Here is a 22,282-nt window from a genome sequence, read left to right as displayed (position 1 = left end):
TTCATGCTCCCTTATGTAGTGTTACACCATCAGAAAGTAGTTATGTAGGTGGCATTGGTATCGTCTCAATGACAACCGGCCTTCCATGTCTAGCCGTTGGTCAGTGAAGATGCGACTACCATACGTTGTCAAGGGAATTCTTTGTTGGTAAGCACTGATTGAGAATGTTTATGTAATGTCTTTGAAGGAATAATGTGTTAATGAGTTAATGTAGAAGTCATGTTAATGTATAATATGTTTGGCTTCTCAGAATATGTGTGGATGTTGAAGACAGGAGAGGATTTATGATACTATGGAGGTGGTGAAAATAATCATGGTATAGTATTAAGATGATTAAAATTGTGTCGAATATTGATGTATGATGGTAGGAATTGATAATGAAGTATGTTTAATTATTGTAATGATTGTTAATGTAATGGAGTATTGTCAATGCAAAATTCAATTGTAAACCAATCTGCAGAAACCACACTGTCTGCATGTGAAACATCTAACCGAAGGGCATGAATAAAACGAAGTGTGCATTATATGATTGTCTTTCCCATCCCTCTGTACCTCATGCCACCGACCTTCGGAGACGGCGTTGACATCCTTATATTCTTTTTAGTACTGGGTGACCATAAAATCACTGCATACTCCAATTTAGGCCTTATCAGTGTGACTAGTATTTTCTTTGTCCACGTAAGTAAAAACAACTTTTATTGATCTTTGCATGTTATAGCTTTTGCTGACAATTTAGTTTATATGTTTGTCAGGGGACATATCTTTTGTGATATTTACTCCCAGGTCTTTTTCAGATCCCACTTTCTTTACCCCATCTGGGGTATTGGCTGCATGTTATTGTGGCAAAGTAGGATGCAGTTGATACTATAGGGTCTATATGGGGCACCCCTATGGACCAGAGCCACACATCATTTTGTCTGTGATATAGGAAATCTCTGTTCATAGAGAAATGATGATACTTTATTATATTGCAACAGTCCCTCCGTTATGCTGTCCCGCAACCCCTTGTTACTGTCCTGTACCATTTCTCTGAATATTCTTTTACTTTTTTCACCGACCGTGTGGTAGGGGAAAAGAATGCTGCCATCAATCTTCCCACTTGAGTTGTACGGGGCAACAAAAACCAGGATGGGGATAGGACTAGGAATCCTAATACCTGTAACCCCACAAGGGACATTCCTAAAAAAAGTAAAGGCATAAGAAGGTCTAGGAGATTTCCAACTAGTACCCTCACGTTTGGGTCTTTTAATGTGCATTGATGTGGTACAGATGAGAGTAATAGGGAAGAGATAGGGAGTATGTTTATGAGAAGGAAGATGAATGTGTTGGCATTGAGTGAAACTAAGTTGAGAGGCAGGGGAGAGTGTGAGTTTGGGAGTGCAGTTGGGAGGTTCTCAGGAGTGAAGAGAGGACGAGGGAGAGAAGGGGTGGCTATACTAGTAAGTGAAGATATAGGTAAGTGTGTAGTGGAGTGGAAGTTTCTTCTGGATGAAGGTGAAGCTGGGGAGGGAGATGTGGGTTTCTGTAAATCTGTATGGGCCTGGTAGTGAGAAGAGAGTAGAGGAAAGGGAGGCTTTCATTATTTTTCCCGTGGTGGGGGGAAAGAATACTGCCACCAAGTCTTCCCACTTGAATCGTAAGAGGCCACAAAAACAGGATGGGGGATTAGGACTAGGCATCCTTCTCTTCCTCTATCTTCTTTTCCTTCTCCACCTTCCCCTTCTCCTCCTCCTCCTCCTTCTCTTGCTGTTTTCCCTTTCTTCCCTGTAGTCCCCAAGGAGACATTCCTAAAAAAAAGTAAAGGCATAGGAAGGTTTAGGAGTTTTCCAACTAGTACCCTAAGGTTTGGGTCTTTTAATGTGCATGGATGTGGTGCAGATGGTAATAGGGAAGAGATAGGCAGTATGATTGTGGGAGGAAAGATGGATGTGTTGGCTTTGAGTGAAACTTATTTGAAAGGGAGGGGAGAGTGTGAGTTTGGGAGTGTAGTTGGGAGGTTCTCAGGAGTGAAGAGAGGACAAGGGAGGGAAGGGGTGGCTATACTAGTAAGTGAAGAGATAGGTACCGTATTTTTCGGTGTATGACCCGAAGCTTTTTGCCTCAGATAGGGGCCAAAATTCGGGGGTGCAGGTGATATAAAGGTGCAGATCATCTGTGGATTCTGGTTAGAAATTGCCCTCTTACGCAGTGAAAAAAAATTGAACGATTAGTTTACCTGGGTGCCCTCTCGGATCGGGGATTTGTGGTAGCTGCCAGATGTACGATGTGTCGTAATAATACTCGCATCATAAAATATAGTCACCGCTTATATCGATCGTTCTCTCTTTCACCCATAAATTTTGATAACCATAGAAAATGTGATGAAGACAGTTTAGAGAGTATGTCATTACGCAGGGGCAACTACAATAAATATAATCAAGACGCTGATATGGCAGCCTCGCGTATCCACTTGCTCCTCATGCCGCCTACGTATGCGGCACTGTATGGAAGGGGTTAATGTATTACTTATACTTACATGTGTTATGTATTATTCACTATTATTTGCATGAATTATTGGATACTGCTATCATCTTTACATTTAATCTACTTGAATTATTTTGTGCATTTTTGAGGGTTGCTTATTTCTTTAAAATATGGTAGGTTAGCTTATTAGAATGAATTTCAAGTATATATTAACAAGCCCTGTAAGAGAGAAATAAGAAATTGGTCAGGATGACCAACAGTAGCTGCCGAGCCCTGTAAGAGGCCGGTAGATAGAGGTAGACATGTAAGGTAAATCAGAGTAGATCGAGAGGTAGATGGAGAACGAATGCTAATCCAGGGGGAGTTATGAAAACTTGTGAGGCAATGGCCGACGGCCGACAGGCATCAAGGATAGCTGAGTCAGACTCGCGCCTTGTATATATTTAAAAGTGCTGAGTGTAGGTTGAATGCAGAGTGTCGCCTGGTGTGTAATATTGTTTTGACTATTGTAACTGTAAGCGGACAAGCCATTTTTGTTACGACATAATGCTTACATTGTGACATAGTTTAGAAGAGTATAACAGTCTCTCTAATTGGAGAAAAAGGTGGAGAAAAATCATTGGTGCAGAAAGGAAAAGTCACGCCCTTAACCCCTTCCATACAGTGCCGCACACGTAGGCGTCATGAGGAGCAAGTGGATTCGCGACGCTGCCATATCGGCGTCTTGATTATATTTATTGTAGTTGCCCCAGTGTTTTTACATTCTCCCAAATGCGCCCTGAATCCCATTCTCTGTGGTTTTCAAAATTCGCGGGTGAAAGAGAACGATCGATATAAGCGGTGACTATATTTTATGATGCGAATATTATTACGACATGTCATACGGCTGGCATTGGCTGCTGCCCGCGAGATTTAAGTCCCGTACCGAAGTGGTTAAGGTGTGGTACTTGTTTGAGAAGTAAAAGACTATTGGATGAATGAAAGAGTGATGTCAGAACGAAGGTGGCTTGATGTTATGTAGAGAGTTCCGGGTGGGATTCTCGAGGTGTACTGATTTAGACCAACAAGCATCAGAACGACTACACCTATTCTATTCACCCCTCAAGAACTACTTTAGAACAAAGAGAATAGAAACGCTCTGAGAGGAGACGACGGGGGGTGACATAAGACATTTGGTAATGTGTACTAAGAGGAGATTATATGAAGGAGTGATTGTGCCGACAACAATATATGGGGCAGAAATATGGAACATGAGAGAGGATGAGAGGAGTTTTAATGTGTTTGAGATGAGGTGTCTGAGAAGTATGATAGGGGTTATTAGGCTGGATAGAGTGAGAAATGAGGCGAGAAGAACAGGGGTGGAAAGGGAGTTGGGAGATAGAGTTGATGAAAGAGTACTGGAATGGTTTGGACACATGGAAAGAAAAATGAAGAAAGACTGGTAAAAGAGGTCTGGAAGGAGTAAACATGAGGGGATAACCTAGGATGAGATGGATGGAGTAAAAGGGGCATTGGGAAAGAGGGGAATGTCTGTTAAGGAAGGACAGGAGAAGACAGAAGATAGGGATGAATGGAGAATGGTTGTATATGGATGATGCTGTGATGCATGACGGGGAGTGGGTGGAGGATGGGGGGTGAGGGAGTATGCGTGAGAAATAAATTGACACAACCAATAGGGATTCCTCCCTGTCTTCTCCTTTTCTGCATGAGGGGATGGAGAGGGGGGGTTGCCGATTTAATGAAGCAGCCTTGCTGTGGATGTGGTGTGTTTTGTGACACTGCTTCTGACCAAGGGTCGTGGGCAAGATGCACTGATAACCTTTCATAGAGGAGGTATCAAGATAATAGGGAGAGAGGAGGGTGGAGAGGAGTGGAGTATGTTGGGGATGAAATGGGTGGGAGTGGTTTTCATGCCTTTGTATTTTGGCTACCTCCCTTGTAAAGGGGAAGAAGCTTTTGATATATTTATGTATTTATTGCAATCTGGCTTGTGTAATGCATTTCTCCTTGCCAGGGTGTGCAGCAATAGGTGAATCATATAGAAGTTGTAAAACTTCTGAAATGAGATCCGTAGGGACAAGCTGGAATACTGATCTGTTGGGCTCATGTTTGTTCATTAGTCTTGTTTTGTGATACAGAATGTCATCAACTAATGAGTAATTGTTGAGATTGGGAGGAAAATTTTCTGTGTCAGTTGTGTCTACAGATTTGAGGATGTATATGTCACATTTCCAAAGAGGGTCTGATCTCTGCACTGCAGCAATGTGTGCTTGTGTGTTACTGAGAGCATCTGCAACTAGATTTGCTTTTCCTTGAACTATATGAAAGGTGGGCATGAACTCTTGTATGATAAGGAACCAGTGGGCAAGTTTTCCTGATTTTTTCCTTTGAAGAGGTGTAATATTGGTTGATGGTCTGTGTATATGTGTATTTTGTAACCAAGGATGATCTCTTTGAAATGTTTGAGAGCATATATAACTGCTAAAACTTTTATGTCTGTGAATGAATAATTTCACTAATGTTTGTTGAGTGTGCGACTCACATAGGTAATAGGTCTGAGTTTTGTGCTATGGTGTTGCATGAGGACTGTGCCAAGTCCTGTGTAGGACACATCTGTGCAGATTGTGAAAGGAAGCTTGTGGTTTGGGAAGGCAAGGACAGGTGCCATAGTTAAGGCTTTCTTTGAGTCATTAAAGGCTTTCTCTTGGTCAAATGTCCAAATGAAGGGAGTATCCTTCTTAAGTAGTGAAGTTAATGGTGCTGCTATACTAGCATAACCTTGAATGTAACATCTGTAAAATCTTGATAGACCAAGGAATGAATGTATGTGTTCAACAGAAGTAGGACATGGAAAATCAATGCCTTGACCTTGTCCTGCAAGATTAAAATTCCTTGTGAATTAAGGACATGCCCTAAGATGCATATTTCTTTCTGAAAGAAGGAGCATTTCTTAAACTTCAGTTTGAGACCTGCTTCTTCTAGTTGTGAGAAGCCATGATCATGTCAGTGAGGTACATAAACAATAAATGACCTATGAGACCTGCAAGTAGTGTGCCTAAGTCATGTGAGCACTAAAGGAGCTGATACGAGACCCATGGCTAGTCACTTGAAATGATAATGACCTGTGGATGTGCTAAAGGCTGTCAGAGGCCTAAACTCTGGAGCAAGGGGGATCCAAAAATATGCTGACATAAGGTGGTCATGAACACTACACTGTCTTCACCGACGGAGTGGAAGATATATTGTAATACAGGGACGGGGTGTCGGTCTGGTATGGTAAGTTTATTTAATTCTATGAAGTCTATTACTGGGTGGAAGGAACCATGGTGTTTAAAGACCAAGAGGGGAAAGTTTCATTTCCTGATTGATGGTTCAATAATGTCTTGGATAAAGTTATCTACAATCATCCATTTACAGTGTGGCATTCTGTATGCAGGAATGTAACATGAGTCGGAGTTCTCACAAAGGGGTATATGATGATGAATAAGATTAGTGACTCCAAGGGGTTCACCTGGAGTGATAATGGTATATCTGAACTTGTTGCAAAGTGCAAACAAGTCTGCTTGTGCATCTAGGAAGTCTACAGGGTTACAATGTGATGCATCAATGGGTTCCTGTGCTGTGGGCATGTCGGAAATTATGGTACAAACTTGAGAAGTGGGGAATTTGTTGTCCATGACTTTGATGAGTGAAGGATATACTTGGTGTGCACTGAGTCTTTGTATTCTGTAGTCACATAGGAAATGTGTTACATGAATGACTTGCAGGACGTGTATTATGTGAATGTCTAGTAGATGTGTTACGCGAGTGCCTAGCAGGAGAGCGATCTAGGGATTCTGGTCTGTGTTGCCTCCATGCTAACTGCATACAACAATGATCACTCATGTCAAAACATATACTGTGATGATCATAGCATTGGTTTGGTTGTGATGGGTATCTGTGGTAACATGTGTTTATGAGGTGTTCTGGTTTGTGGCAGTATGTACAAACCATTTGTGTTCTTAAAGGAGAGCACTGGCATGAGTGATATCAAGTGTGAGATGTATGTCTTGATCTCATGTTATGTATTTACCTACCTATTAGTATTTTATGGAAAGGGGAGCTACGCTTGTGGTGTCCCACCTTTGTATCTTGCAGTGTTTAGTTTGCTCTTAAATTCATGAATGGTTTTTGCACACACTATTTTTTCATCCAGTTTGTTCCAAGTGTTCACCACTCTATGTGAAAAATTGTTCTTCAGATTTCTTCTATAACTATGTTTTTTGAGTTTCTTTCTGTGTCCTCTTGTGTTTCTCTTGTCCCAATTTAACAAGTCCTCTCTATCAAGTATTTCTGTGCCCTTCATGATTCTATAGATGGTCAGTAGGTCTCCTCTCTTCTTTGCTCCAAAGTCGGTGACTCCAATTTAGCCAGTCTTTCCTCATATGACAAGTTTGAAAGTGCAGGAGCCATTTGTGTGGATGCTCTCTGGATTCTTTCGATTTTCTTTATATTCTTTTAGGTACTGGGTGACCACAGTATTGCCGCATATTCTAGTCTAGGCCTTATCAGTATGACTAATATTTATTTAATAATTTCTTCATCCACATATGTAAGTGCCACTTTTATTGATCTCAGCAAGTTACAGGATTCTCCAACAATTTTGTTTATTTGTTTATCAAAGGACAAGTCGTTTGAGATAATTACTCCCAGATCTTTTTCAGATCCCACTTTCTTTATCTCCTTAGTTCCAATTTTATATTGTCCTGATATTCTATTTTTACTTTTTCCAAACTCCATTATGCTACACTTCTTAATATTGAAGTCCACTTCCCATTTCTGACTCCAGTTCTATACCTTATTCAGGTCTTCCTGCAGTGATTTGCAATCTGTTTCGGTTTTTACTTTCCTTAACAATTTAGCATCATCTGCAAAGAAGCTCATGTAACATTCCACATCATCCATATCATTCACATAAAGAGCAAACATTATTGGAGCCAATACAGATCCTTGCGGAATTCCACTAATCACCTCCTTCCAACCTGAATATTTTTCTCTAAGTACTCCTCTCATCTTTCTACTATTCAGGAAATCCTCCATCCATTTTAGCAGGTTGCCTTGTATCCCTCCTATATGTTCCAGTTTTTTAAATATTTTTTTTTTATGTGGTACCTTTTCATAAGCTTTTTGTAAGTCCAAGAAAGCACAATCAGCCCATCCATCCCTTTCTTGCACTATATCTATTATTTTCAAGTAAAAACATATTAAGTTTGTGGTACATGATCTTCCCTGTCTGAACCCAAATTGTCTTGGGTTTATTACATTATTTTCTTCCAGGTGTTTTACCCATCTATTCTTGATAATTTTCCCACAAATTTTGGCTATAATGCTTGTTAGTGAGACCAGTTCTATAGTTAGTTGGTTCTTCCTTGTTTCCTCCTTTATATATTGGTACAATGTTAGCATTTTTCCAGTCTTTTGGTATTTTTCCTCCTTTAAGTGAGCAACTTATTATGTTATATATTTGTCCATTCATTCTTCTTTGCATTCTTTTAGAATCCAATTTGCAATTCCGTCCAGGCCATGTGATTTCCTAACATCAAAGTTTGATAAATGTTCCATTATTTCCTTTTGTGTTATCATTTCGCTCATGGGAGGAGATTGCACTTCATTTCCTTATCCCAATATTGTGCCTTTTCTCTAGTGAAAACCTACTTGAAGTGATTATTCACGACTTCGGCCATTTCTAGATCTTCTGTGTATTCTATATTTCCTTGGCGTAGTTTCACCATTTCCTGTTTATTTTTAAGTTTACCATTCACATATCTATAGAATAGTTTGGTTTGCTCCTTGCATTTTTCTATAATGTCTTTTTCAGTTCCTTTTTTCCTCTCTTGCACTTTTACATATACATTTGCCATTTTCCAGGTTTTCTATCTTTTCTCCATCTTTTCCAAGCCCTGTCTCTTCTATTTTTTGCCTCACTGCATATTCTGTAGAACCAGCATTTAATGTACATTATCTCTTGCTTCTGTCTTGGTTCGTGCGTATTCACTCCTTCATTATAACATTATAATTATTCATCAAATATCCCACTTCTCTTCCACTTTTATCTCTTCCATGTAGAATTTTTCCCAGTTTGCATTCTGAAAGAACTACTTTAATTTTCCAAAGTCCATTTTGTTATACATCAATCTTCCTTTCCTATGCTTTTCATTTCTCTCCTTGTATATTTCTTCCTTTAGTTCAGTCTCAATAAGTACATGGTCACTCTTTCCAAGTGGTGTCTTGTATTCAATTTTATCCACAATATCAGGTTCCGTTGTAAATATTAAATCCAGTCTTGACGGCTCCTCATTACTTCTGTATCTGGTGTTTTCACCGACCACTGTGTCATTGTACATTCCATGGTCATGTCCCAGTAATACATTACCCCACAAGTCTTCTTGGCCTTTCACTGTCATTTCCTCCCAACAATTTCTCTGCCATTAAAGTCCCCCATAATTACCAGGTTACCTCCGCCCATTATTATCTCATGTAATGAATGCCTTGTATCTTCTAGCATTTTCATATGCTCATTCTCTTTCCAAGCGCTCATTTTTGGGGGCACATAAATCACCACAAACTTTCTACTTTTCATTTCCTTGTCTTCGACATTTATCATGATCAGTTCTACATTACTTTTGCCCTCCATAATTTTGTCACATTCAAGTTTTTCTTGGCCAAGAACATGATTCCTCCTTCCTGTTTCTTATCTTTGTTTTTAATCCAGTAATTATATAGCCCTTGGCCAACACTGATGGGTGGTATTGAACCCCTTAATTTAGTCTCCACAATTCCCATTATGTCTGGTTTTTCTTCTAGCAGGTAATCATTAAGTTCATTCAATCCTGAAATTAATCCGTTAATGTTGGTATAGGCCACTTTTAATTTTTTTCTTTCTCCATCTTTTTTTCTGTTATTGCTTTGCCCATTCTGATGTACCATTTTCTCAGTCTCATGTCGATTACCCTCCAATAGAATTCCTTGCTTTCGGTCTCCGTTCTCTTCGCGTTTTTTCTCTTAGCTTCATCTCTTAGTGTCTTCTCTTTTTCTAATTCCTCAATACTCATTTCTCTTTTTATCCATACTTTATTGTAATGTTTGCTCCTTGCCAACTTACCTACTTTTTCAAGTATGTCTTCTACTACCATTTGTGATCTTAGTTTTATCTTTAGGGGTCGATTTCTTTCCTTAGAATAATGTCCTATTCTATGCACATCGTCTATGTCTTTCTCTACTTCCTGATTCCAATCCTTAATTTTAGGACTGCTATTGCAGTTTCTTTTTCTTTTTTTTTCTCTCATGTATCTCACCAGACCATGTTTTTCTCTTAGTCCATATACCACAATACATTTTTTCTATCCACTGCATCTCTGACCCAATTTGCCTTTTCTTTAATAACTTGACTGATTGTATCTTTTGCATTTTCCTGCATTTCTAGTTGGACTATTTCTTGAAGGCAATTTCTTCATTTTCTATGTTTTCCTTCCATTTCTTAATCTTTTGGATACTTTCCTCACCTAAGTTTTCTTCAATTCTTTCAGTCATTTCTTGTATGTTGTTATTTACCTCTTTTTTTTTTTTTTTTTTAAAGTTATCACTATTGGTAGTATCATTAATTTTCATCTTTTCATCTTAAGGCGTCATTACTTGTGGCGAAGGTCGAGGGGATGGTGGTTCGAATCCTGCAAGCGGTGAAGTTGAACTAAGGGTATGGTTTATTAACCACTTCACTCCAGGCCAAAATCCCGCGGGCAGTATTAGCTGCCAGACGTACGATGTTGCGTCATAATACTCGCATCATAAAAAATAGTCACCGCTTATATCGATCGTTCTCTCTTTCACCCGTGAATTTTGATAACCATAGAAAATGTGATGAAGCCAGTTTAGAGAGTATGTCAGTTTCGCAGGGACAACTACAATAAATATAATCAAGACGCTGATATGGCAGCCTCGCGTATCCACTTGCTCCTCATGCCGCCTACGTAGGCAGCACCGTATGGAAGAGGTTAAATTCCATGCTATAAAGCCAATAATAATGGAATCACATAAACACCAAAAAACATTTCAAGCACATAAATTCATGTTACAATATGAATAAAAGCATGTAAATGATATTAAGATTCAGTAACTGCTAAAATACAGACCATAAAGTAGTATGGCCTAGTTCACTAGAACATGAAATCAGCTGATTTTTATATTTATCGGGACAACAGTAGTCAATCTGTATTGTATCTACCATTAGGCGGTGTCTTGATTCTCACAATTGTTTTGGACTCTGATCTGTTTACTGAAGTTTTGTAGATTTTCTCATTAACATTCACTTGTAATTGTAATATTTGCCACCATGCCTCCTAAGAAATGTCCTAGTGAAAGTGCTAAGCGTCATGCTATTTCGCTGGAGGATAAAACGGTGATGATAAAACATCATGGTAATGGTGAAAAGTTGTATCAATTTCACAATATTTTGGAGTAAGTCGAACAACTGTATCTACGATTGTGCATAATAAAGACAAGATTTTAATACATGTCACATCTGAAGTCCCATTGATGAAGAACACTGGAATCGTCAGAATGCTAATCTTTGTCATTCAGGAAAAAGCGTTGTCTTTGTTTGAGGACCTAAAGGAAAAATATCCAGATGAGAAAGATGTAGATTTCAAAGCAAGTCCTGGATGGTTTATGGGATATAAAAACAGGAGAAATTATCACTTCCTTAATAGACAAGGTGAAAGTGCATCAGCTGATGAACAAGCAGCAGCAGAATTTCCTGCTACATTGAAGAAGATCATCAAAGAAAATGGGTTTCTTCCTGAGCAAATTTTCAACGTGGACAAAACAGGATTATACTGGAAGAAATTGACAGATCGTTCATTTGTTTCCAAGAAAGAGAAAACAATTCCAGGTTACAAGGTCTCAAAAGAACATGTGACCATAATGTTTGGAGGTAATTGTGCAGGAGATTTTAAATTAAAGCCTCAGTTTGTTTATCATGCACACAACCCCCATGCCCTGAAGAACATACCCAAAGCATCTCTCCCTGTTATATGGATGACTAATTCAAAACTTGGGTTACTGTTGTTATTTTTGAAGATTGGTTTTTCAATCATTTTGTCCAAGCAGCAGAGAAGTATTGTGAGGAGAAGGGGATTCCTTTTAATGTTTTACTTATCTTAGATAATGCTCCTGGCCACCTACAAAACATCGTAGTTTTTCACCCCAACATTACCGTCACATACCTCCCCCCAAACAGTACGTCTCTTCTCCAGCCAATGGATCAGGGGATAATTGCTATCTTCAAGCGTTATTATATGAAGCATACCCTACGGCAAGTAATAGCTGCAATTGATATGGATAAGTCTATCACACTACGATTTTTGGAAGGGATATGACATATATAAAGCTTTACAGAATGTAGCAGCAGCATGGAATGAACTTCAGAGCACTGCTATGAATGGTGTATAGAAAAAGCTATCCCCACAATTTGTGCATGAATTTAACCCCTTCCATACGGTGCCGCACACGTAGGCGTCATGGACTTAGATCTCGGTGGCAGCAGCCAATGCCAGCCGTACGACGTGTCGTAATAATACTCGCATCATAAAATATAGTCACCGCTTATATCGATCGTTCTCTCTTCACCCGTGAATTTTGATAACCATAGAAAATGCGATTACAAAAGAATTAGAAAGAATGTCATTATGGAGGGGCGACTACAATAAATATAATCAAGACGCCGATATGGCAGCCTCGCGAATACACTCGCTCCCCATGACGCCTACGTGTGCGGCACCGTATGGAAGGGGTTAAGGGCTTTGATACTGTTGTTGTCAACGAAGCTTTGGTTACAATGAGCAGAGCTATGAATTTGGAGGAGGATTTCATGGATTTATTTGAAAAAGACAAGTAGTTACTGATGAACAAGGATTTGATGGAACTTCACGAGCAACAAAAGAAAGAAGAAGAAGAGCATGTTGAACCTGAGCCACACCACTTCACCATTAAAAAATGCAGGAAGCATTTGCACACATCGAAAAAGGTCTTGCTATGTTTGAGGATATGGATCCAAATGCTCAATGCTTTTCCAAGATAATGGGGGCTTGTCACAAAGCTTTTGCTCCTTATAATTTAATCCTTGAAGAAAAGAAGAAGAAGACGGTCAAGGCACTCTTGACCAGTTTTTTAAACGCATCAAACAACGAGAATCAGCTGATGATGACATCGACAATCCTCAGGCATCTACATCTACAATGTAAACATCAACATATTGTATGTACAGACACTCCTCTACTTATGTTCATTCATTTTACGTTTTTTCGATTTTACATTTGAACTGACTAAAAAAATTTTTGTAAAATCTTTTTTTAAGTGAATTTTTGAGTTTAGCGCGCTCTCCGTAGTACGAGACGTTCAAACGATACTTATGCATGATGCTGCGTCCTCTCCCTCCTCCTTCTCCTCCACCATCTCACTTTATGTTGCTTGAATTTAATTAATTTGAAATTAATGTTATTATTTTACAATGTTATGTTTATAATTAATTATTTAGGGGTGTTTTATAACGTATGGTAATAGAATTTATGGATGTATAGTACAGTATGAACGGTCATACATTACTGGAATGTACAGTAACAACTTACGTTCATTTTCACGTTATGTTCGGCCGTTCGGAACATAACTAAAATGTAAGTTGAGGAGCGTCTGTACTGCATTGGTAAATTAAAAATAGTTAATTTTATTTTTCACTTATTACAAAATGATTGTAAGCTTAAAATAGTTTTTATTTATTTGTTTTTTGCTTTGTTTTACCATATGTTATTGACAATGCATTCATAAAGTACAGCACTGCAAAATAGCTTTAAGCAATGTAAATTTAAAGTACAGGTACTTTATTTTTTTATTTTTTTATTATTATTATTTTTTTTTTTACTTTATTACAAAATAATAAATAAATGTTCTGTTTGGAAACTTAAAATAGGTTTTTACTTTCTTTACTTCTTTTCCATCAATTATACTGCACTTCTTGATGTTGAATTCTACCTCCCATCTCTTGCTCCACTCTGAGACTTTGTTCAGATCCCTCTGCAATGAGTCACAGTCTATTTTGGAGTTTATTCTCTTTAATAATTTTGCCTGGTGTGAATGGAATTGTGCTTTCTGGAGTGTGTCTAGGTGGAATTGGGAGAGTAGTCAAAAGTATGCCAAGAGCGAGACTACATGTTCTAATGAAATTTTGTTGTCTGAGACCCAATCTGAGTTTTTTAGGCCGAGTTCACTTTTAAATACTGAAGCAATTTTGACAGCTTCCTCTTTGGTGTGGTGTGGACCATGATTGTAAGTTATAGCCAAAGAATATAGGGAGGAAAGGGATCCAAGTGGCTCAAATACAGCAAAAGACTTTTTAGAATGTTCTATAAATTCCTAATAGTTTCTGGTTTCCTCAAATAAATCAGACTGAATGACATCACCAGCAAGTGCATTATTCTTATCTATTCTGGATGTTCTTGCCATTAAAGAGAGGTAATGTTGTCTCATCCTTGACTACAGTAATAAGATTTTGTGTTGTCATGTTGTTTTGAGCAACAGGTGAATTTTCTGAAAAAATGTTAGAAGGAGGGGACATGTTTGGGGTATTGGAATTGAGCATAGAACCGCTTCATGTACAGGGTCAGTATGTCAAGTCAGAGAGGGATTTGGACATGTTCATGGACTAACTGATAATTAAAAAAGGGCAGGGACTGTGTGGCTCCTAGGTGATAATGAGAATGGAAAAATATCTACTTACTCACAATGATGTAGGGGTTGGCTCTTAAGTCTAAACTGATAATGCAGTGGGACAAATCAGTGGTAAGATGTACGGCTGGAAACAGAGAGAGCAATTAGTAGTGTATTGGCTGGCGAGTTAAAAAATAATTAAAATGTACACAGATAATTTCAGAAATAAGTGATAAATAGAAAAAAAAAAATGGAGATTTTGTAAAGTTTGATGCTGGGCAAGGGGCGTTGGCTGTTGGTGCAGTGATGTGTGAAACTTGATGCGATGGAGCAGGAAGTCATCCAACTCAGTGGTGGCATGGAGGCAGTGGACATCATGGATGCTGGACAATGCCTCAGAGGGGGATTTCCTTATGGTGCTGGATGATGCAGTGAAGAGGGTCTGTGCTTCGTAGTGATGCTGGACAATGCAGCTAAGACAGGTTGCCTCGTAGTGATGCTGGATGATGCAGAGAGGCTCTGTGCCTCATAGTGATGCTGGACAATGCAGCTAAGAGGGGTTGCCTTGTAGCAATGAGTTGGAAGTGGTAACATTCGACTGGAGTGTAGATCTCCAATGTATTTTCTCAGCACATGGAATCCACTAATCCATATCTGCTGTCATAAAGTTGTTGCTTCGGAGTAATGTTGAGAGTGAATTTGTATCCCAACACTGCCACCAAAATGTAATTTGTAGTTAGTTATCTACATTGGTACTGGCTTGGTGAGTTAAATTCAAAGAGGTGTCTTTGCTGTAATGTTCCAGTCTTCTTTGGTTTACAAATAAAAGTAACTTCCAAGGAAGAATTGGGGGGTTGCCAGATTCTAAATTTATACAGGTAGAAGTAGGATGTTACCATATTTACAATTTGTACATTATTTATTTACACGTGATGCCATACACTGATCATAAGATTTATCAAGTTGGCTGGCAATGATGACAGGAGATAATTCTATTGTTGTCACAAGTGTTGGGCGTTTTCCAGAAATGCTGCCGCATCTGGTCACTGTTCAGGTCTGGAGACAATGGGAATGTCCCTTGGGAGGAAAATTCGAGACAATGGAGAATCTCTTGAGAGTTGGTTGAAGATAGTTCATGGTTACTCAATGTGAGTGCGTGTGTGTGTGTGCATGCTGGACATCTAAAGGGTTGACTCTTGCTTTCAATCATCTTGCAACAGCAGATATATGGGATAGGTGGAAAGCTGTTATGAGCAGTCAAGAGTTTTTATGTAAGTAGTAGAGTCTGTATTAGAATTAGAAAAGGAGAGAGCAAGTGGTTTGAGGTAAAGATGGAACTTTGCCAGAGATGTGTCATGTCACTATGGGTGTTCAATTTATACATGGATGGGGTGGTTTGAGAGGTAAATGCAAGGCTAATGGGATGGAGATTCGAGATGATTAAAGAAAATGGAGAAAAATGGGAGATAAGCCAGTTGTTTGTTGATGACACTGCGCTTAAAGCAGGTTCAGAGGAGGGATTAAGGAAGTTAGTGATAGAGTTTGGGAAGGTGTGTGAAAGAAGGAAGTTAAGATAAATGTGGGTAAAAGTAAGGTGATGAGATGTATGAGGGAGCGAATGGTAGCAAACTGGAAGTGAGTATTAAGGGAAAAAGACTGGGGGAAGTGGATAGCTTTAAACATTTGGGGGGTGAATGTGGTGGGAAAGGGAGGGGTGGAAGTGGAGGTAGAATGTAGATTGAGAGAAGCAAGTAAATGCCTTGGGGGATTAAAAAGTGTAATGAGAAATAGACAATTGGGAATGGATACTATGAAGGGATGATTGTGCTGACAGCATTGTATGGGGCAGAAACATGGAACATAAGAGAGGAAGAGTTTACATGTATTTGAGATGAAATGCCTGAGAAGTATGGTAGGGGTTGCTAGGCTGGATAGAGTGAGAAATGAGGAAGTGAGGAGGAGAGCGGGGGTGGAAAGGGAGTTGGGAGATAGGATTGATGAAAGAGTAGGATGGTGTGGACACATGGAAAGAACGAGTGAACAAAGATCAGTAAAAGAGGTGTGGAAGGCAGAGGTAGAGGGAGTGAACATGTGGGGGTGACCAAGGATGAGATGGATGGGACGGGTTAAAAGGAACATTGGGAAAGAGGGGGATGTCTGTTGAGGAAGAAGGGGAGAAGACAGAAGATAGGGTTGAGTGGAGAATGGTTGTGTATGGACAATGTTGTGATGCATGGGAGTGGGTGGGGGATGGGGAGTAGGGTAGTATGTATTAATGATATTTTGATGCAACCCAAATAGATTTCTCCCAGTCTTCTCTTTTTTTGTATGAGGGAACAGAGAGGGGTTGCCAATTAAATGAAGTGGCCTTGCTCTGGATGTGCTGTGTCTTACTGCATTGCTTCTGACCCTGGGCAGTGGGCAAGATGCAGGGATGACCTGTCATTCAGGAGGAGCCAAAAAAAGGAGGGAGAGATAGTGGATGGGAGTGGAGTATGTGGGGATGAAATGGGTGGGAGTGGATTTATACCTTTGACTTTAGCTACCTCCCATGTAAGGAGGAAAAAGCCATTGGTATATGTATTATACAACAATATCAACATTTGAAATTACTAACAAACTTGAGTTTTCTTATGCTTTAGACAACCAGGAAATTTTTTATGATTGTAATATCATTCCTCATTGATACACCAATATGTGTCTACTGATTAAATATATTGAGAATACCAGATTAGGCTTGACCACTTATCTGTAAATAATAGGTGGTTAACCCCTTCGATACGATGACGCCTACATAGGCGTCATGAGGAGCAAGTGGGTACGCGAGGATGCCGATGTCGGCGTCTTGATTATATATATTGTAGTTGTACCTGCATGACCCCCATACTCTGTAAACTGGCTTCATCATATTTTCTATGGTTATCAAAATTCACGGGTGAAAGAGAACAAGCAATACAGCAGTAACTTTATTTTTTATGATGCAAGTGTTATGACACAACATCGCACGTCTGGCAGCTAATGCTGTCCGCGAGATTTTGGCCCGGAGTGAAAGGGGTTAAACTACCCGACTAACATAACATTTCTCTTCAATTTCAATCACATATTCTTATCCATATGGCTTCACTCATTTATTTCTAAATATGTCCCCTACTTACACAAAGCAGGTGACAAAACAATAATGTGTTCAAACACCATACAAGAATTTAAGAACAAACTAGTTGTTGTGAGATACAAAGATTGGTTACAACAAGCATTGCTCCCTTTCCTGTATAATACAACTAGGTAAATACAACTGCATACCTACAAAATTCCCCCAACATTTTTCCAGGTATAGGCATCTCCTCAGGAAAATCCTGGCTACACCAGTTATGTGTATAATAGTGATTTTACAAGTGTGGATGGGAGCTACTTCAATCTACATACACAATGCAAAATATAAATATTAATACAGGCAGTTTAGACTAACATTTTGTAGACAATTGGAACAAAGAAAAGTGACACAAAAACATAAACCAACAGACCTTGAATGGTAGGGGACAGGGATGTGAGTGAGGTCACTGCAACAAAAAGGATCTGGTTATACACACACACACACCTGGGAAGATGTGATTAGTGAAGTTCCACAAGGATCAGTATTAGCACCAATAATGTTTGCTATTTATGTGAATGACACGGATGAGGGTGTGGAGTGTTACATGAGATTCTTTGCATTTGATGCAAAACTGTTAAAGAAAGTGAGTACTGAAACAGAATGTGATTCACTGCAGAGAGATCTTGAACAGAGTTTGGGAATGGAGTCAGAAGTGGGAAGTGGGTTTCAACATTAAGAAATGTAGCATAATGTAATTTGGAAATATATATATATATATATATCAGGACAATATAAAATTGGTGAAAAGGAAATAAAGAAAGTGGGATCTGAAAAAGACCTGGGAGTAACCATCACAAAGAATATGTCCCCTGATAAACAGATAAACAAAATTGTTGGCAAAACCTATAACTTACTAAGGTCAATATAAGTGGCTTTTACTTACTTGGATGAAGAAATGGTAAAGAAAATACTAGTCATACTAATAAGGCCAAAATTGGAGTACACAGCAATGCTATGGTCACCCAGTACTAAAAAAAAGAACATGAGAAAAATTGAGAGAATCCAGAGAGCAACTACAAAGATGGCCCCAACACTATCTAAACTGTCATATGAATAGAGATTTTCAAAACTAGAATTACCGACTCTGGAACAAAAGTGAAAGAGGTGACTTGTTGACCATCTACAGAATTATGAGAGTAGAAGTCCTTGATAGAGAAAATTTATTAAATTGGGATATGACAAACACGAGGACATGGAAGGAAGCTCAAAAAGGACAATTATAGAAGAGACCTGAAAAAGAACAGCTTTCCCCACACAGAGGTGGATGTATGGAACATACTAGATGAAACAATAGTGTGTGCAAAAACAATACACGAATTTAAAAGAGCAAATTAGATATGGCAAGATACAAAGACAGGACACCACAAGTGTAGCTCCCCTTCCCATAACATACAACTAGGTAAATACACACACACACAAAATACCAAAACAGACCCAGGAATCTTCCAAGGTAACAATTTCTTATATTAAACATGTCTTAAGATATATAGAGAAATTAAAGGAAGAAACACATTTACAGATGTCCATGTATGTATGCATAGATAAGCAGATCCCTGCCCTCTCCCTTGGATCACCTATGGGCTCTGAAAGACAAAGGTCTGAGATGATCATCTCCACCTGTGTGTCTCCAAAGTTTAACACTATTCTTGCATCCACCCAAAGATATAAGCTGGCATTCAGTTGCCAAACCAGTATTAAAATCACCCTCTCTATCAAATTCCACTACTGTTCCATCAGTTTTTCATGCATAAAAATTTTATCACCTCTTCCAACTGACTAGTGACAGACAAACATACCCATGTCACATAACAAGTGTAGTCCAATGTTTCTTCCCAGAGATCTACAAGAGGCTTTAAAATAGTCTACATAGTCCTCCTTTATTGGATATCTTTAGCCAAAACTGTTTCAGATTCCTTACCCTCCTACTCATATATGATAACTGGCCTCACTAACTTTGTGATCACCTGTTCACCAGTTTGGCAATGTAAAACTGTACCTAACTGACACTTCTAGGGACCAACAGCTGGTACCTGCAAATGGTGGTTCTGCAAGACAGACATCCAAAAGAATCATTTCCCTTGCTTTCTGTTCTCAAAACTGATCAATACTCTCATTTCCATCTGGAGGTGCAGCCCTGAGGGGCTGACACTCAGTCTCCACACCAAGCACAAGATATCTCTCAACCAATTTCGAATGCACTTCCTTCACATTTTCACACAAGGAGAGTTCATGACCAGCAACTGCTCCCCTCCTTCTGCCCCATGAGTCGAATAGGTTTCTGTGGATTGCAAGGCTCTTTTACAGAACTCTGTGCCAATCATTTTCATGCATTGTTCTATGGGAAGGATTTTGATTATTGAGTATAAAAAGATCATTGGGCTTGTTTTCGAGCTGCCTGTTCTGGAAGCCTGGGACACACACCTCCAGGTGGAGGTGGGTAGTGTGGCATTTCAGTTCGAGGATGCACTCAAATCACCTCAAATAAACATTTACATATAGAAAGCAAAATCCTCCACACAGAGCAGCACATGCAGTCTGTTATTACTCTAAACAGCTTTGTTTTATACTGTCAGTAGGCTTTACTTTGTTTTCCTCTAATTAGGGAACCAAGCTGTGGATGCTAAGCTCTGAGGATGTGTTTTATGAGACATCTTTTTTTTCTGTTATCCAAATCCAGTGCATCTTATTCTTAAGAGTAATTTCAGTTTCTCATTTCCTTTCTCCATAAGGTTTCTCATGGAGGATGTGTAGCCATGCATCATATGTGAGGCTCAGTATTGTTGGGTTTTTGTTTAATGGAAAGGGCTGGCCATTCAATGAAACAGTTGGGTGCTTCTTTTATTAGAAAAGAGAATAACAAAATGGTGACAACTACTCTGATTACACTAATATATTAACATACTTCATTACATGGTGACCCTACCCCTCATCCTCTCGAGAATCTATAGAGCAATTTCAGGCTGCATCAATTTCTCATCTATTCCAAATCATGCTCCACTCCCACCTACTTCTTGCCCTCTCCTTTCCCTGTTCAACACATTTCACTTACATCCAAAGTCCCTTTCACCTCATCCATCTCTGCCTTCCAAACCTTTATTGGTAGTCTTTCTTCACTTGTTCTTTCAATACGCATAAACCAACCTAGTACTCCAAAGCAACCCAATCTGTCAGCATTCTTTTCATCCCAATTCTCTGCCTCACTTCATTTCTAACTTTATCCATACTCATATGCCTCACCATATAATTGTCGACTTACGACCTATCCAACATAAGACTGTTACCACCCATCTGCATAATATATATATATATTATATATATATATAAATATATATATATATATATATATATATATATATATATATATACATATATACAGTAAAAGCCCTTGTATCTGGCATTCTATTAATCAGCAACTTCAAGTATCTGGCATATTTTTTCCAAACATTAAAACATATGAAAATCTAAATATATATAAAATCAATACAAATCGATTCTAACTCCCACACGAGGCAGATAGTGAAGAGGAAGATGACCCAGAGCCCAAAGTTTCATGTACAGATGTAGCAAAAGGTTTAGCAGTTTTTGTTAAGTTTGCTGAACAATGCAGTTACATGACAACATGTGATGTCATGGCTGTTCACTGCATTCAAAATGAGTTTTTGTTGCAAAGAGGCAAGAGCTGTAAGTAGATAGACATAAGAGAGTTTATGAAAGGTGGACAGATGTATAAGGCTATGAAAAGTGTACAACCGACCAGTGAGACGAGTGATAATGACTAGGCAGTTTGTTAACCGCCGCGTTTGATCGCCGTGCTCATAGGAAGTACGAGAAGTATACTGTAACATTACAAAATACATATAGTTGAATTTTTATGATTTGGTGCTTTTATGGTTTATTAGTGTAAAACTGACATGTCTAGTGAATAAAGTTACTGCTGTTATGTTTTGTTGGTGTACAAATGACATGGTTAGTGAATAAAGTGATTATAAACTTTATTATCCCTTCAAATATCTGGAAATTTTTAATATCCGGCATACCTTTGGATCCCATTGATGCCGGATACAAGGGCTTTTACTGTAGTATGTGCTTATCAGTTTGTATTTTCACATGCTACCCTCCCGCCCGCCTCTCCATCTCTCAATGCACAATAGTGATGCTGCTCACTCAGTGTCTCATTCACACTTTGTTCATCACAGTGCACATCCTCTGTATCCACTGAAAAGTTTTATTACAAAATACCCCCAAGATGGCTCCCAAGAGGAAATTACCTTTGTCCACTCCCAAGTCTGCCAAGAAGGAAAGAAAAGCCATTGATCTGGACCAAAAATTGAATGTGATTAAACAGTTTGAAGGAGGAAAAAAAGTGAATGCAATCACACGTGATATGCAGTTATCACATTCAACCGTGTCGATGATCTTGAAAGACAAAGAAAGAATTCATTCATGCGTTCAACTGTGATAACCAAGAAACATATGGAGCCCATCCATGAAATGGAGAAATTGTTAAGTGTTTGGATGGAAGACCAAATTCAGAAAAGGACACCATTAAGGCTGTTTACTGTGCAGACGAAGGCGAAAAGTCTGTTTGAGACTTTGAAGGAATGTGCCGGGGATGAATATGTGCAAGATTTTGTTGCAAGTACTGGATGGTTTAAAAGATTTAAGAAAAGATTTCAAGTTCATAGTGTTCATGTGACTGGAGAAGCAGTGAGAGCAGATGAAGAAGGAGCTAAAAAGTTTGTGGAAATGCTTGATAAAATTATTACAGATGAAGGCTATATTCCACAGTAAATATTTAATGTAGACAAAACAGGATTGTACTGGAAGCAAATGCCAGAATGCACATATATCCATAAAGAAGCTAAAACAATGCCAGGATTTAAAGCTTACAAGGATAGACTTACTCTTCTGCTTGGGGGGAATATCGCAGGA

At 38.9% G+C, this 22,282-nt stretch overlaps 1 protein-coding gene across 4 annotated transcripts in view; it reads right to left on the bottom strand.

The window, feature by feature from the left end:
• The window catches only part of LOC143033829 (regulation of nuclear pre-mRNA domain-containing protein 1B), a 211,219-nt gene that overhangs the window by 149,314 nt on the left and 39,623 nt on the right, over window positions 1-22,282 (bottom strand). For 2 of the 4 annotated variants that reach the window (XM_076199357.1, XM_076199356.1), the window contains exon 3: window positions 14,270-14,344. The exons of 1 other annotated variant lie outside the window; for it this stretch is intronic. In XM_076199357.1, coding sequence (XP_076055472.1) covers window positions 14,270-14,344 — 75 coding nt within the window. Of the gene's footprint in view, window positions 1-14,269; window positions 14,345-17,720; window positions 17,757-22,282 lie in introns of all 4 variants that reach the window. One more of the 4 variants, XM_076199358.1, reaches the window with a different exon arrangement.

The sequence above is a fragment of the Oratosquilla oratoria genome, chromosome 16 (assembly GCF_046742065.1).
Source record: "Oratosquilla oratoria isolate Oo_2021 chromosome 16, ASM4674206v1, whole genome shotgun sequence".
NCBI classification, from domain to species: domain Eukaryota; kingdom Metazoa; phylum Arthropoda; class Malacostraca; order Stomatopoda; family Squillidae; genus Oratosquilla; species Oratosquilla oratoria.
This window is presented reverse-complemented; position numbering and strand designations above follow the sequence as displayed.